Genomic DNA, 17,284 nt, shown 5'->3' on the forward strand with positions numbered 1-17,284 from the left:
CTGCTTGAACTGCAGAAGGATGAATTCAAATGAAAATCAAAATGTCAATATTAAAGATTATGAAAAAATGGGCATTCCCCCTCTCTACCTAGCAAAATAGCAAAGACAATGCCTTTTATCCCCCTTTTTTTGATATTTTATTTACTTTTGGGAAGCTAAAAAAATATGTTGAAAAAGGATCATACAAAAATATGTGAAGGTGGCTTTAATCTTGAATGTGTATATTCAACCTTCTGAGCCAGATAGAATGAAGTATCATATGGAAAGCATCAAATCTTTTGGGAGTTCCATTGAGTACAAAATGTCTCTGTACTTGCTTCACTCTCCTCTGCATTCTCAAGTACTGAGTTTGAGATATCCCTTTTAGTATCTGTTTTATCTTTGGTATATCCTGCACTTGTATTTGCACAGCAAATGAATTCCAATTCAAAACATCGCTGAAAGGAGGAACGTAGCTTTCAGATATCAAAACAGGAACACATTCAGCATAAATGGCTTCCACAACCCTTGGACTGGCTACCTCATAGCCACTAGGGCATAAACAAAATCTACTCTTCTTCAACATCGAATTGTATGATATACCACTTGGAAGCTCATCGTAAACAAGCACATCCTCATCTTTTTCCTTCCATTCCTGCAGGAGTAGGTACCTTATATGGCCATGTAAACGGCCTGCAAAGAATGCAAGAATAGGTCGACGAGAAGGCGAGAGACCCCCAAGAAGCCCATCGAGTTCTCCCGTTCTAAGATGGATTTCAGGAAACGATGCGTCTTTAGAGGGACGGAAACCTTCAGAAACATTCGCATTACATAATACCCTGATGGAGTTATTGAATAAAAGTGGAACGTACGTAGTTGTGCGTGGCCCCTGCATCAAAGAAGAAAGAAAGGTGAGATCTAACCGAGTGCGGGAACCATTGCTCGTTCAATTTCCAAAGCTTACCCAATCATGGCAGGAAAGCATAAAATGATCAGCACCAAGGCTGCGATTCCAGAAAGAATGTTTGTTAGAGATGACATTGATGTAGTCTGAGACTGCAACTCCAATGGCATTAACTTCATGAGAGTTTGGTTCATAGAGATACTGAACCAAATTGACAACACTGAATGGGAGGAAATAGAGAAGGGCTTGATCTGGGTCATTGGTAGTATACAAATTTCCCTTTTCCATTTCATGAATGAATCTTCCTTCTGTGGAATATATGCTCTTACATGGACCTTCATGGAACATTGGATGCTCTCCTTCTTTGTATACATATATCTTCAAAAGCCTTTCCATTTCTAGATAGCTCCTGCACAGGCACCCTCTTCATTTTAATGATTTGAACTAAATAAAGTTATATATATATATATATATATATATATATATATATATATATTCAAGCTTTTGAATTTAGTTTGAATTTAGTCCCTTTACTTTAAAACATCATGTATCATCCATCTTTTTCTTGATATCTCTGCCCCATTGAAATATAACATAAGTTGATCATGGTTGCACTATATATACATCAATAAACATTATAGTTTATATTCTAAAATAATACTTAAATTAACTGGTTAAAACAAATGTCAATGACCAAGAGACCAATGTTTTGAATCTTGTAGTCCATACATTATTGAACTCAAAAAAGAAGAGAAGAGAAAAGAAAAGAAAAGAAAGCAACTTATATAACACTAAAACAAAATGTCACATAATGAAACTCGCGGGTTACATTTACAAATAATTTATTTCTAGATTAACAATACCAGAGACATTTAGAGAATTTTAATCATAACATAAAAGAGAATAATTTTTCAATATAAAAGCATAAGGACCAAACTGAAATAATTGATTAAAGCATAGAGACTAAAATTGTTACGTCATGGAGTTCACTCGTCACGTTCACGAAAATGTATACCACTTATATTTCGTATGCTTTTCAATAGTGGGAGCAAGATCGAGTAAGTTTTAATAGAAACAAAAATACAGTAACAAAAACTTTAAAAATATAGGAATCAAATTGTAACTAGATGAAGACATCACGGTTAAAATTGTAATTTAACCTTACATATACCTGTGGAAAGCATTTGGATTCCTGTATATTGGGCCTATAGGAACATAGTCAGGATCATGATGAATAGATGTAAGATTATGAAGTTGAGCAGCTTCTCTTATGGCTGCTCTTGCTCTTCCCAAATTCTCCTCTATTTTCTTCAACTTACTATATCTCTTAATTCTGCTGATTCTTGAAGTTGCACCTTTTCCATTGGCTTCTTTGTTTTCACGTTCTATTTTCTGTAATTCTTCCTGATGATCATGATGCAATAATGCAGTTTTTATTTAGCAACACAATGCAAAATTACATTTTTTGGTGTGATTTTGAAATGATTAAAAGAGTTTTTGAATGGTTAGTGTATGTTTTTCGATATGATTTCTAAATGATCAAATTACTAGGGCATCATATTTGAGAGGAAAGAACAGAATTAAAGAAAAGTTTAGAGGGAAATTCAATAGGAGTGGAGATTCGAACTATAGACCTCTTAGTCTTTAATATAACTTGCCAGTTGAACTATGTTCGTTTTGGTGGAGGGGAGGGGATGAAGAGAAACACAAATTTATAGGAAGCAAAAACAGTAGAAATAGATCAAAGGATACAGATTAAACATGAAAAAGAGTTGAGAGAAAAAATGTAAACGAGAGAGAAATAATTTAGAGGAACGAATTGTTGTTGGTACGAGCTTCGCTCAACTAATTATACTATCAACTTCGAAATTAGATTTTTCTACTTAAGGGTACAAATCGTTAGGAGAAAAAAGTTTGAGAAGTAGATAAAAAAATCAGGAGAGAAAAAGGCTAGAAAGAGAGACAAAAATTGAGAGGCAGAGAAATAAAAAGGAAAACGGTCTTTTGTCTCTAAGTTTGGGTCCAGTTTTATTTGGTTTCCAAATTTCAAAACACTATACTTTTTATCTTTAAGGTTTGAATGTAAGTTCTATTTGATACCTAAGTTTTAAAATCGTACTTTTTAATCATTGACTTTTGAATTTTGTTTCGATTTGGTCTCTAAAATTTCGAGATTTATACTTATATTTTTTATTTTTCACTAATTATTCACTGTTACTCTATGATATTAACGCTCGTAATTAATTTAAAAGAATTAAATTAGTTATAAATAAATTATTTTGACGAATCTTTCATGTGAAAGTTAACACCAATTATCAAAGTGAGAATTAATAAAACTTGAGAATAAAAGTATAAAAATATTGAAACTTAGTGATAAAATGAAAACTAAGGATCAAATAGAAATTAAACTAAAATTCAAAAACAAAAGTGTAATACTTTGAAACGTGAGACCGAATAAAAATTAGACTCATAATATAGGGATCAAAAATGTATTTTTTCCTAAATAAATTTCAGAGGATTGTCGAAATTGGGCGTCAGAGCTAGTCGTTTAAGGTGGTTGTCATAGAAATTGGGCGTCAGAGGTAGTCCTCGCTAGAATGATTGCAAGAGATAGTCGTCATAGTTAGTCACCGGAGTTGGTCATCGATGATAGAGTCATTGAAAACATTAGACGAAAGAAAATTTTGTTATTTTAACCATTGAGTTGTGAATAGTTTTACTAAAACCAACGTTAAAATAACCATTAATATCATCTTTTTTCGACACATATCCCTACGGCAAGTTGGAGTCCCAAATACACCTCAAAAGGACCACTTATCCATGACTGTGAAATGAGGTTTAAAGGCTAAAAGGAAAAAGAAAAAAAAAAAGAAAAAAGATCTGGCCTATAACTGGGAAGAGTGATTAAATAGTCTTGTCTACATCATTTAATTATAAGGAGGCAAACAAAAAAGTGTATCAAAGTGTGAAAAACCAAGATTATACTTACAATTGGAGGGGGAAAAGACTGTCCATTGAGGTCCAAAGCAGCTGGTTCAAGCAACTTAGGAGAAGAAATGTTATTTGAAAAAGAATGAAGTTGTGAGCTTTGCAAACTTGAGAAGTCTTTATCCAAGCCAGTCCTCCAAGGAATCTCCAAATCAATCTTACAAACTAGAAAAACTAGTACAAGAGAAGGAAGTAAAACCAACACAAACAAAAATGGGGAAAAAGATGAGAAGAATGGCTTCTTAAAATAATGCTCCATTTCTCCTTCTCCATGCCTTTGATCTTCCATCATCATCATCATCAACACAATGCTTGTGAATGTGTACTAATAATAACTATAATGTTATAACAACTCATAGTTCCAAAGATTCATTGCTTCTTTGTGAGTCATTCCTTGCTGAATTTGAAGGAGATTCTCAATTCTCATACATATTAATGCTGTTTTGAGATCTTGTTGGCTTGCATATTGTGATTCTTTCTATTACAAATTCATATTACAATCATTGCATTTTCCTTCTAAAGATTGATACCAACCTTATTATCCAAACATTTCTTTTTTTGTTTTCTGTTTCTTTCTTTCTATTCCTATTGCATTTAAAAGTATCTCAAGTTCTATATCCATATCAAATATTAAAGAAGACAATGTGTAATGACATATTAATGTTATATAATGCATTTAATGTAATTAGTTAAGCCATTACTGTATCTGAATCACAAGGGCACAAGATAAAAACTAAAAGTCAGTTTGGCTATTTGGAATTTCTTATTGAAACAAAAAACATCTATTTTTAGTCTTACTTTCTCATTCATCTTTCATATTCATATTTTAATTCTTCACTTTGGGTGGGGGCAGATGGAGCATTTACATTGGAGAAGGAAAATGGAGAAATAAGGGGGCAATCCTTGATTACAGTGACTGTATGAAAAGAATAATACAACAGCTCAAAAGCAATAGATACCAGGAAGGGCTTACACAACAAAATTTCCTGGAATTATTTGTTCTTTCATATACTCTAAGAACAATGTGCAAAAATAACCTAAAAATAGCAAATGATGAAAAAATGAGGCACACAAGAAAAACAACTATTCCTTTGTTTTCCAGTGAAGTCTGATTCTTCTGGACCCTTTCAATCTCAGATCTGCAAAATACAACAGAAGCTTTCAGCCTCTTTCACCACAGGAAGAATTTTACAAAGAGAACTTTACACAGTTTTTGAAGTAACAAAGATTGCTAAGGTGACTTTAGGCAGTGCAGTTAGCTTTCAACGACAAAATCTTTATTCTTTTCTTCTCCAAAGGAAAACTTAGATAAGAATGATAAAAAAAATTATAACGCTTGCCAAAAATAGGGGGGCGAATCAAAAGGACAGAAGGGGCTGTATGAGAATACTTTCCAGAATTAAAATATAAGAATAATTTTATGGAGGAATTTTATTGGATACGATACATGTTGAAGAAAGTAGGAAGGAAACAAATAGTTGAGCAAAATACAAAAGAAAAATAAAAAATTGTCAACGAAATATCTTTGTTGTATTAGAAAAACAATACTTGTGCAAAGTGATAAATAGTATTTAACCGTTCGAAAGAAGTAATGAATAGAATATTTAAGAGTTATAAACAGAATATACCTATGTCGTGTTTCTATTAACAATTCAAGCGAACAAACTTAGAATATTTAAGAGTTATATTCAGAGAACCAAAATAGAATTTAAACCTGAGGATAGAATTATGTCTTTGCAGACCATCCAACTGTAAGGAAACAATGGACTTCCAAGAAATGAGATCACGAAGTTCTTTGTCCTACATTGACAACAAAGCAATGTTTAGGCAATGTTATTAACAAAAGATGAATTGAAAGGACACGAGTATGACATACTGTGATGTCCTGGGTTTTACGAATATTTCTTATATCCTCTCGGGTCTTCTCAATGAGTAGATCATTATTTGCTATATCTTTGTCGAAATCTTTGAATATATTGCCATATTTGGAAGTTAAATCCTCCAGATACCGCTCCAAAATAGATAAACTTAGGTCTAGTGAACGAACTTTCTGTGTCAAAATTTTGAGAACAGTGTCACCAGGCATTCTGCCAGGCTGTTGATGGTGTGATTCTTCGACTGGATCAGGTGTCTTGCTCTTTGTGAGTTCTAAAACAACATCATCATCACTTTCCTCAGTAGCAAGAGAATGCAACTCTCTACCATGTTGTTCTTCATCATTGGGTCCAGGCTGGGAGGGAATTACTCTCTTATCAGTAGTAGCTTCATCTGATATAGAAGGTTTATGTTGAGCAGATATTAAATCCTCTAGCATCATCTCAACAGCATCCATTCCGTAAACTTCCACAGTGCTGAGTGTGCAATAGAATTCTGAACCATAATGGGTAAGAAAATTTAACTTTAAATATCTCACCCATTTTGGGTCCTTGAGAACGAATCTATGTGCTTGCTTTGCATTTGGAGCAGTGAAATTACCGAGCTTGAACCAAACATCTGTTGGATAAACCAAACTCCCATGTACCTCAAATTCTTTTAAGTTAGAAGAATGGTGCTCAAAATTAGCAATTTTAATTGTTACTACTAAGGTTTCTTCTGAAAGTTCTATGATAACAAATTTCTCTTCAGCAGAACATGGATTTCTGAGGTACTTATCTTTGTCCCTGCCTAAAATGTTTGAAGCTCCCTTTGCTTCCTTGTTGAAAGCCAAAACCTTTGCTCCCTTTGAAGCTGAAGCGTAATTGTACTCTGCACCACCAGGTTCTACTCTATGGATAGGATTCCCAGCCTGGCCAGTTTCAGACTTACTCCGGGATATAAAGGCTCTGCTTTTGAATTCTTCAAGGCTGAGTAGAACAGTGTCCGACGAGATATCTCCCTTGAGAGGTTTGCTTTCAGATTTTACTCCAGTGCTAGAGCTCTCAGCCTCAGGCAACCTCGTAGGAGCTTGTATATGACTGCTACTTTCTTCACTTGAAAGTATTTCATTGTCAGAACCAGGGCTTGCAGTATCAATTGAGCATGAATCTTTTAAATGAATGGTACATTCAGTTTCTCCCATTGGAGGTTCATATAAAACGTCAGAGTCCTTGTTCTTTTCCAATTTAGATTCATTTGAAGTAGATACACCATCAGGAAGTAAAACTGATCCTTCTGAAACCCAAAGAAAAGAAGTGAAACCCAAAGAAAAGAAGGGTATAGACAATCAGTCAGTAATACTATCAATATCAAGTCTGGTCAATAAATCATGGAGTTATTCTATTAGCGTAGAAAATCCTTTTTTAATTTTAATTTAGCCAGGTTGGTGATTAATAACAAAGCCAAACCAGTTCAACAGTTCGAAACTAACTTACAAGAGTGGTAACAAAATAAAACAAATTTTAAGCAAAGGAAGCCAACTTCAGGGACTCCATTAAAGTTTCCACTAAGAAGCGTCTACATAAATATAATTTCAGGAAGCAAAGTACTCTGCAGGGGGTTATTCTATTGTATCCTTTGAACTGTAAGGTCATATAGTGGGCTTACTCTATTATACCCACACAGATATACTGGGTTTGCATCCTATTATGCTCGAACTTCATTAGTGAAGGATTGCCAATTGTGCTTATCAGTTAACAGCGTTGAGAAAATTCACAACCCAATATTACAAGACTAAAACCGACACCAGAATTTTGAATACAAGGGGAACAAAACAATTTTGAATCTTATAAAACCAACGGATTGGAAAATAAAAGAAGGGATAATAGAACGGCACAATTACTCAGAATCCCATTATATGTAGGAAACACGGAAGCAGCCAACTGATAAAAACCAATTGAAAACAGTTCAGTCAGAATCAGAAATCACAAGAGAATGGTGTAGTTAGTTTCAATTCCCTTCTAAATTCAAACAAATCTTCACTAAGGACATCGAAACTGTGTTTAAAGCAAGCATACCTTGGCAGCCATCGCCACGGCTGAACCATAAGCTAAAGAGCAAGATAACTCCCCACAGAATAAAAACCAAAGACACAGAAATTTTATACAAAAGATTTCTTCCACTAATAGGCACTTGAACAGCTCTTCTATCACGCAGAAGAGCTCCAACAGGTCTCCGCATTGCACATCAATTCAAACTGCTGATTGATCAACTAGAAAATGATGCCACTCTGCATCAGAAAAGAGGGAACAAGTCTTGGTCACGACCAAACTCTAAATACCAAATAGAATACAATAATCCACATTAAAAATGAGTAATTTTCGCTTTCTATACAAATCAGAAACCCAAATTCCACAGAAAAGGAATAGAAAGCAAACAGAGGGGCAGATCCCACTAAAATTCCCACGATTGAAGTTCCACTCAATTACCCAAATACCAGATCCATCCCAAAGTTGAGGAAAAAACATATGTATAGCAAAACCCAGAATGTAAATCAGACATCTATCTAATTACAGTAATAAAAATGAAATATTCATAATCCAATAACAAACCTGGTTTCAAAATCAGTGTCAGAAGAAGCTGAGAACCAAAGAAATAGATAGGGAGGGAAGATGCAGATTGATTCAGTTTCCAAAGAAATTAAAAATTGATAATAATTGGAAGAAAAAAGGGAGAAGCAAAGGAAGTGGAACGAAACGACGTAGTTTAAGGCGAAATTCCGCGTGGTTACTTCGTCATTGAGGGAATTGTCAACCATTAGAATACTCAAAGAATACTGTTACCTTCTTTATTGCCATTTTCGTAATTAAAGTAAACAGTGATGGATTCATCCGGAGAATGTCTGCTTTCTTTAATTATTACTGTTTCGTGCTTCTTGACAGAGAAGAGATGAGAAAGCGCTTTGAAGTTCGACATTAATGGAGGCAGAGAGAGAGTACCTGAAAGTTTGCTTCCTTGGATCAAACTTGAAACTGTTCTTCCTTTTTCGGAGCCTTCAAGCTTCTGATTTCTCAATCTGTTTTCAAAGATCATTTAGAAAGAAAAACAAAATATAAAACTTATTACCATAGCATTAAATTTCGATTTCGAAATGTTAGATATTTCCATCAATTATCTTTTAACTTTCCATAGGTTGGATATAGGGATGGATTGATGTTTCCATTATGCAGTAGAAAATGTAAAAAATATGACAAGTAAGTAATAAAATATTACTAATTTAAATATAATATAAATAATATATATGTTAATTGGTTTAAAGATCATACAAATATTAATTACTAATTTAAATTTATTTATTTTTTTTATAATGTTTCCAAAATATCCATTGAAATCGAAATTTTATGTATATTTCCATCGAATATTCCGTAAAACTAAGGCTTCGATATTTATATCGACATCGATATTTTAAACATTACTGAACATTTAAAATTTTAAAATAAAAAATTTACATCAAAACTCAACAAAACTATGAATCATCAAACACAAAAGAAAAAAAATTGATAAATGAATATCATTAAATTCTTAAGTGACCACAATAAATAGTCTAATTTGAAGGGCGAAAAGATCAACAAAGTCTCTTCATTATTACACGTTTCATAATAATGCACATACTTTCTTTCTTTCACCTCCTACGAGTTGCCCTCTAAATTATGACCCAAATTGTCAATGTGTCTCTTTTTGTGTATTAAGCTCCATTGATGTATTAACACACTTAAATATTAATATCTATGAACCATGGATACTTTATGTGAGGCAGAGAATCGATATCAGATACTGATACTTCCCGATACTTTCTAGATACGTATCTGATACGCGATTTGACATATCTTTTTTTTTTCTTTTCTTTTCTCTCTCTCTTTTAAATATCGAATACGTGTGTCCCCTTCCAGAACTAAGCAATGCCCTATTTAAAAAACACACTTCCTCGGCCTAAAACTAAAAGTAAAAAGGACCAAACTGTAAAATCATGCAATCTTCATCTTTAAACCTGAGTTCCCATAAAGTTACGCAAAAAAGAACTCACTTGATTATCTTCAACAATTTCATGAATAAGTTCTTTGTTTATCTTCGTACTCCCTCCTCTAATATTCTTCTTCTTTAATTGACCTGACTTGGTATACCCCCAACCTTTTATATGTATTTTATTGAATATTGTATTTCAATATCTTTGGTATTGTCTTTTATATTCTATCAGTATTTCTATTGTATTTTGTTGTTGTTATTAACTTAACATTTTATGCTTTTAATTGGATTGCATTTAGTATCTTCATATTAAATTTACATATTTCTTAGATTTTGTTATATAAAAAAACATATCCCCAATGTATTTGTATCCTACTTTTTTAGAAATTGATGTGTCGCCGTATCTATCGTATATGTGTTTATACTTTATAGATTAATATACAACTTTGTTAAAATAGTCAAGTCCTAAGAACCCTTGATGGTTATATATATATATATATATATATAAACGAGATGCTAAAGTATTTTTTAGTATATTTAATGTTTAAAGTTGTTATTGAAACTTTTAAAAGTTCAAAAAAATACTTTTGAAACTAAAGCCTAACGGTTTCCATCCAAAACTAACGTAAGGGTATCTTTAGACTTCTTTTCAAAGTTTAAGGGTATTATTTAGCCAATCAATAATTAAATTATTTTTATTTCCAAACTAGTTTCTTTTAGATACTACCAAACTAAGCTTTGTATTTTCTTATTCTCAATCAATCTTATATTTACAAAATTATAGTCAAATAATCGTGACAAAACTTCAAAAGAATGAATATATATAATTTTAATGTGAATTTAATTTAGTTTATGGAAGAGTATAGCAAGACGACTTAAATATTGAGAGCATATATGATTAATTAACTTCCCTCATTGGAAAATAATTAATGTATGAATGAGACTGAACATTTCATATTAGTTAGTTATATTAGTTAAACAAATAATACGACTATTGCATTAAAAATTAAAAGATTTCTCAAAATATCTCTAAAAACGATGAAAATTCATTTATGTTACCCCTTTGAAAAACGACCAATGAAGGGCACGTGCAAAGAGCTTTCCTACTGTGTTTTTTCCTACTGAATACTTGGTTTCATATTCATGAAACTTGAACCTCAGATGTCCTCAGTGAAATTGAAAGAAGTTCAATATCACTCATTTTTTTCATCACATGTTTTGATTATCTGTTGTGGGGTCTCTTCTTTCTTATTCGGATTTACAAGTCCTATATTTAGGGTTTAAGATTTCAAATCTCTCGAGTTCTTAAGAACAATCTTTAATCAATACACACAATAATATTACAAGGGCACTTTCTAGAAAAGGCCAATCTTACCCATTTAAGAACAATGAAAATTAGCCCTATACTACCCTTTGGAAAAATGACCAAACAATTACGAGTGAAAAAAGCATCTCCAATAATTACACACGAAATTAGAACAAGCATAACGCTTTCTAGACCAGTAGTTTTTCTACACGATAGTGTTGTTACTGTTAGGGTTGATGCCCTAATTCTCGTTGGTGTGGGATTGTATCAACAACAGCGGAAGCTCAAGGATCATCTAAGCACTCAAATTCACTAATTTTGGCAAAATATAAAGCATGCTTTTGTAGAAAAAAATGGGTTTCAAGACATACCTTTTGTAGAATTTCTTCAAACCACCTTCATCAGCTGCTATCTTCTCCAAATCTTGTTGTAGACCACCTCAAGACCTTCTCCACTATTCTCTTGGTGCTCTAGATTGAGTTGTGGGACTCAAAACAAGCTTGAATCAAGGGTAGAAGAAGAAAAGTTCACTGTAGCAACCTTGTTGAAGAACCCTTTCTTCAACCCGAATTTTCTCTCAAAAACTCTATAGATTGCATCCCGATTTCACTTCAATCTCTTCATTATATTGCAAATCAACATGCAAAGAGAAAAGTTGCATGAGTTGCAGCTCATGCTTGGAGAAGACAAGGCAAAGATATTGCCATTTGAGTAAGCTACTTCAAAAGATGGATAATGGAAAAACTTCTTTTTCCATTTTGTGTGTTTTGTTTTCCAATTTTCTAATTTTATCTAAAAATCAAAATTTTATTTTATAAAATCTTATTTTGATTTTAAAAAAGAAAATTTAATTAATTAATTATTAAATAAAACTTAATTAATTTAATATCAAATATTAAATTAATTTTAACACATATCAATCTTTATATATTTAAATATATAAATTCTCCTATTCCGTTTAATTCTAAAATTAAACACATACTTATATCTCATATAATTACTAATTCCCCTAATTCTAATTTGAACGTTTCAAATTAACATATCACACTATTCTAGAGCTAGTCCGTTATGAGCTAGTAGGGGGACCTTGCAGACCTACAGATCATGGGCTTTAACGATCCGAGATTAATTGACTAAACTCATTAGACCAAATTAATCTCCATTCGTTAACTAATGGGTCACTCCACTAAAGCCCATAGTTGTACTCCCCTCACCGTAGATATATTATGTCTACATGATTTAACCATAATCAGCAAGTCGACCCTTCACAGGTTGTTCGTAATAACGGCTGGGTCAAATATCTGTTTTACCCCCCAGATTACGTCTTATTCCTCAAGTCCCTATTGATCCTCTAATGAACAACTAGTTTGTGATCCAATCACCAAACCAAACTCTCTCAACCCAGTAAGGGGGTGGGGCCCCTTGTTCAAGACCTGGATTCAGTACTTGAGAGAAAACCTTTCTCCTATCCCTAAATCGAGTAGGCATGAACTCCGTCTTGCACCGTATGTCCCCAGCTATCTATCCGATCTTACCCCTGAAATGGGAGTCTTATTGAACACCGGTGTTGTTGAGCCAACCCTTAAATATGCAAATCTAAGGACAATCCCGAATAAACAGGAGTTCATAGTTAGCTCAGGATTAAGATCGAGTTACCTAGGTCATCTAGGTGAAATAGTCAGTCTTAAACAGTAAACAACGTTATAAAGTAAAAGTGACTTATTTCTTGGTCCTGATCTTATACAAATTCATTGCATAGGACGCCCCCACTCCTCATGTCATAACATGTACGAATTAGGATTACATCGTATGTAGCACTTTACAACTCTTTGTAACAACTACAGAGTAGGCCGCATCCAATGGTGTTACTAGAATAAGGTACCTAACCTTATTCATGTATCATAGATCATTTTGGCTATTTACTCGAACCTGATCCGCTCTTATGTCTCCACATAAAGTTCAAGTAGTCATACAATAGTCATGGGTCTTAGTTTATTGGATTTAGACTTTCACACAATTTATGAGATCAATAACAAGTATATTGATAATAGAAAATGTTTATCATTTTACAAACTGCGAGTTTTTAGAACATAAAACCCAACAGTAGGGTCCTGTAGTTTGTAAACACATGTATGAACAAACAGTTTTTTGATATATAATATGAGATATTTTATTCACTTCAGTTTATGAAATATGAGATATTTTAGTTGCATTAACCACAAACCAATAAACTAAGATCCCTTGTTATCGTTGTAACTTAAGCATGTATGTAGAGACATACAAGTGGACCGTACTTTAAGTGATAACCTAAATGGTCTGTAGTATATGGATAAGACTGGATACCTTATCCCTGTGACACTACGAGTATGGCCTGCTTTGTAGGTGTTGCAAATGTTGTAAAGTGCTACAAATGGTTTGATCTTGATCATTTGTATATTAGACATGCGAGTGGGGATGCTTTATACAAAAGAGTTTGTATAAGACCGGACCATGAAATGTTTAGTCTTGTTATATAACGTCGTTCATAATTGAGACTTTCATTTCACTAGAATGACCATAGGTAACATGATTTTAATTCTGAGTGAGTTGTGAACTCTTGCCTATGAGGGTGATCCTTTGATTTGCATGGGTGCGGGTAGCCAGATCGCCAACTTATACCTACCACTTTGGGGATTCGTCTGATTGGGGAGTTGGGAACTCAGCTACACAAGACGAAATTCACTCTTTCCCCAAAGCAGGGGTAAGAAGATAAATTGCTCCCTTAAGGGCTAATTTCGGGGCTAATTCCGAGAATACCAAGGTAACCAAGTGGTGGTGTCGAGTTTCTGTTCGAGGGTTGAGGATCGAGTTGTACTTGATTATGATCGAGTATTTGCCAATTGTTTGTTGGGTTTGTTCGTTGCGTTTGTGTTGTTGGAAGCATTCGAGTTTGATGGAGGAAATACTAGAAGAAAGGATTCTTCAAAGATATGTTTACTCGATCCTTTATTTTTAACTTAGAAGCATGTTGTAATTTTATTCTCGATGCATAACTGTTCTGTTTGATTGTAAATGTTTCTATTCTTTCACAATGGAGTTTGGAACGATCTGCTTCCTCTCATTGGTTCTCTAGATTTAGAGTTCCTTCAGTTGCCTATACGATCATCTTCCTCCTAAACTCTAAACATTCCCTCTAACAAAAATAAGCCAGAGCCCACCACTCCTGGATTCTTACACTGAGAATACCAAGGTAATCGAGTGGTAGTGTTCGGTTAGTTCGAGGATCGAGTTCCTAATTGTTCGAGGGAGATCGAGCTGTTCGCTGTGTTTGTGAGCAAGTTTGATCAAGGATATACTTGAAGAAGGGTTCTTCAAAGGTATAGTCTGTTATCCTTTGTTTTTCATTTCGAAAGCATGCTGTAATTTAAGATTTGTGCCTAATCTATTTTGTATGACTGTAAATGTATGAGTTCATTCACAATGGGGCTTGGACGATCAGTTTTCGCTCAAAGATTCTCTATAAACAAGGCTATGAATATTTCATCACTTTTACTGATGATTATTTGAGGTATGGGTACATTTATTCAATGCAACATATGTTTGAGTCCTTTGAAAAGTTTGAAGAGTTCAAGGCTGAAGTTGAAAACGCATTAAGTAAAACTATTAAAACGTTTCGATCTGATCGAGGTAGAGAGTTTTTGGATTATGAGTTCCAGAACTATATGATAGAATATGGAATAGTTTTCTAACTCTCAGCATCTAGTACACCATAGAAAAATGGTGTATCAGAGAGGAGAAATCGAACCCTGTTAGACATGGTTTGGTCGATAATGAGTTAGCTTCCTTACTTGACTCGTTTTGGGATTTTTCAGTAGAGACTACAACTTACATCCTGAACTGTGTTCCTTCCAAAAGTGTTGCCAGAACACCTTTGGAGTTGTGGAATGGTCGTAAAGCTAGTTTACGTCATTTCTGTATCTAGGGTTGCCCAACACTTTTGCTTGAGGCTAATCCTAAGAAACAGGAACCATGTTCGAGGTTATGCCTATTTATATGCTACCCCAAAGGGACACAATAGGGTTAATTTTATGATAATAAAGAAAACAAAGTATTTGTATCCATAAACACTACTTTTCTTGAGGAGGATCATATAAGGGAGCACAGACTTAGAAGCGAAATCGTGTTGAATGATCTTTCCAAAGAAACTGAATCTTCAACAAGAGTTGGTTGAAGAGCCTACTACCTCAACAAGAGTTGTTGTCATAGGTTCATCTAGTAGGTCAAATCCACCTCAAGTGTTGAGGGAACCTCGACGTAGTAGAAGAGTTGGGAACCCACATATTCGCTATATGGGTTTAATTGAAATCCTAGCTATGGTAGCTGATAGAAAGGTTGAGGATTCGTTGTCTTACAAGAAGGCAATGGAGGATGTTGACAAAGATGAATGGGTCAAAGCCATGAATCTCGAAATGGAGTCTATGTACTTCAATTAAGTTTGGGATCTTGTAGATCAATCTGATGGGGTTACAATTGAAGGAAATCGGATTCGAGATTTTCATGAGCAACGAAAATAAGATTATTCCAAATCACAATCATGAATAAACAATACATTTACAGTCGACTTCAAACAAGCGGTTATACAATTAAAATGCAGAAATTACAGCATGAAAACTCAAATGAACAAAGAGCAAACTCTACGAACATTTGAAGATGTGTCTCCACGCTCCTTTGCACACGATTGCTCGAATAACAGCAACCTCGAACGCTCGATCTACACGAACACAACACTGCAGCACGAACACCGTGCTCGTCCTCAGCGATCGCCTCGACCATGAACTCCTTAACAACAGTACGAACGACCTCCACAGCACCTCGATCTCGAGTTGAGTCTGACACCACCAACAAGGTACCTTGGTATTCTCGGTGTGAGAATCCAAAGGGTGGGCTTTGTTCAGACTTGGTATGAGGTAGATGAAGGAGGAAACACTGATCGTATACACGACTGGGCAAGTGGGAGATGGTAGAGACCTATCGTATAGATCAATACTCAATCGTTTAGATAAAGCTATGCGATTATCTAGCTATGTGATCGTTTAGCTCATTGCTTAGCTCGGTCTGTCGCCTACAGACACTATACGATCGTTCACTTTGGGTAAGTGATCGTCTAGTAAAAATATACAATCGTTTAGTAAATACTGTACAATCGTTTAGCTCGCCCTAGCCATCGTTTAGTAAATCTATATTTACTTGATGACTTCATGAGATTTTTTTTCGCCCAGAGAGAAATCTCCAAAACTTTTATGAAAACTTCAACAGTTTATAGAATCTTCCTAAAAATAGGAAAACCATTTTCCTTTTAAACTCACGGTTACCATGAATCCAATAACCACCCACTCAATTGGTTATTAAAGAAAAAGAATTAATTATCAAATAATTAATATTATTATAAATATAAATGATAACCAACTTATTATACTATATTTATAACATATAGTTTTAATATTTCATCTCATGAAACATATAAACCATAGTTCTTTTTCTATTCCATGATACTTAATGTAAATCTCATTTACATCAATCCTCCACTAGACGCATCTCATACATCAAACCGATTATATCATATATAATCAAAATACCTCTTGTCAATTTAAACATTTCAAATCAACACCAATAATTGATCCTCAACTAAATCCATTGAGCTACCAAGGGGAGCTTATGGACCTGTAGCTCGAAGCTCCAACGGTAGGTGAATAACTGACTAAACTCTTTAGTCACGGGATCCACCATCTGTTAACTGCCAGACACTCCACTAAATACCGACAGCTGAATTCTCCTTATCACAGATATATTATATGTCCATCTTAACCAATCAGAAGTGCGACAACCTTCACAAATCGCTCGTAAGCATAACTGGGCCAATAACCGTTATGCCTCTGTAGTTACATCTGTCTCCTTAAGTATCACTGACCCCTCTAATGAACATAAGTCATAGTTCTACTATGACCGAGTCTTCTCTTCCAAAGAGAAGCTGTGGCCACTATGTTCAAACCCCAGAATCAGCCATTAAGGGAGCAATCTCTCTACTTATTCATGCTTCGGGAAATGAGTGAATTCCATCTTGTGGATTGAGTTCCCAGCTCCCAGATCAGACAAGTCCCTAAAAAGGTAGGCATGTTGAGTTGACAATCTTGCCACTTTCACCCATACTAATTTAAAAACCGCCCTCAAAGGCAGGAGTTCCCAAAACACTC

At 34.3% G+C, this 17,284-nt stretch overlaps 2 protein-coding genes across 3 annotated transcripts; both read right to left on the bottom strand.

Annotated features, from left to right (window-relative positions):
* Positions 1 to 20: 20 nt before the first annotated feature.
* Positions 21 to 4,646, bottom strand: LOC120079654 (putative glycosyltransferase At5g03795). Its single transcript, XM_039033927.2, has 4 exons — positions 3,873 to 4,646; positions 2,055 to 2,287; positions 944 to 1,292; positions 21 to 868 (listed from the first exon to the last, which is right to left on the bottom strand). The coding sequence occupies exons 1-4, from the start codon at positions 4,170 to 4,172 to the stop codon at positions 206 to 208; spliced, it is 1,545 nt and encodes a 514-aa protein (XP_038889855.1). The 5' UTR covers positions 4,173 to 4,646; the 3' UTR covers positions 21 to 205.
* Positions 4,647 to 4,752: 106 nt separating this feature from the next.
* On the bottom strand, positions 4,753 to 8,854 carry LOC120080232 (SUN domain-containing protein 3-like). 2 transcript variants are annotated; one of them, XM_039034813.2, is made up of 5 exons: positions 8,725 to 8,854; positions 7,804 to 8,015; positions 5,748 to 7,021; positions 5,586 to 5,671; positions 4,753 to 5,010 (listed from the first exon to the last, which is right to left on the bottom strand). In XM_039034813.2, exons 2-5 carry the CDS (start codon positions 7,964 to 7,966, stop codon positions 4,779 to 4,781), a joined length of 1,755 nt encoding a protein of 584 aa, XP_038890741.1. In that variant the 5' UTR covers positions 7,967 to 8,015; positions 8,725 to 8,854; the 3' UTR covers positions 4,753 to 4,778. The 2 variants fall into 2 exon arrangements, with proteins under 2 accessions (XP_038890741.1, XP_038890740.1); XM_039034812.2 differs by lacking the exon at positions 8,725 to 8,854 and adding an exon at positions 8,338 to 8,608.
* Positions 8,855 to 17,284: the final 8,430 nt, after the last annotated feature.

Source organism: Benincasa hispida, chromosome 6, assembly GCF_027475165.1.
Source record: "Benincasa hispida cultivar pf3 chromosome 6, pf3_genome.v1.1, whole genome shotgun sequence".
Lineage (NCBI taxonomy): Eukaryota > Viridiplantae > Streptophyta > Magnoliopsida > Cucurbitales > Cucurbitaceae > Benincasa > Benincasa hispida.

What these genes read in the sequence shown, in the direction of transcription:
- LOC120080232 (XM_039034813.2), bottom strand. Translation starts at nt 7,966, where the DNA reads ATGCGGAGACCTGTTGGAGCTCTTCTGCGTGATAGAAGAGCTGTTCAA. An exon ending in GTAAAACCCAGGACATCACA is followed by an intron (nt 5,672 to 5,747) that starts GTATGTCATACT and finishes TTGTCAATGTAG; the next exon opens with GACAAAGAACTTCGTGATCT. An exon ending in AGACATAATTCTATCCTCAG is followed by an intron (nt 5,011 to 5,585) that starts GTTTAAATTCTA and finishes TGTATTTTGCAG; the next exon opens with ATCTGAGATTGAAAGGGTCC.
- LOC120079654 (XM_039033927.2), bottom strand. Translation starts at nt 4,172, where the DNA reads ATGATGATGATGATGGAAGATCAAAGGCATGGAGAAGGAGAAATGGAG. An exon ending in AGTCTTTTCCCCCTCCAATT is followed by an intron (nt 2,288 to 3,872) that starts GTAAGTATAATC and finishes CATGATCATCAG; the next exon opens with GAAGAATTACAGAAAATAGA. An exon ending in AATCCAAATGCTTTCCACAG is followed by an intron (nt 1,293 to 2,054) that starts GTATATGTAAGG and finishes GTGCCTGTGCAG; the next exon opens with GAGCTATCTAGAAATGGAAA.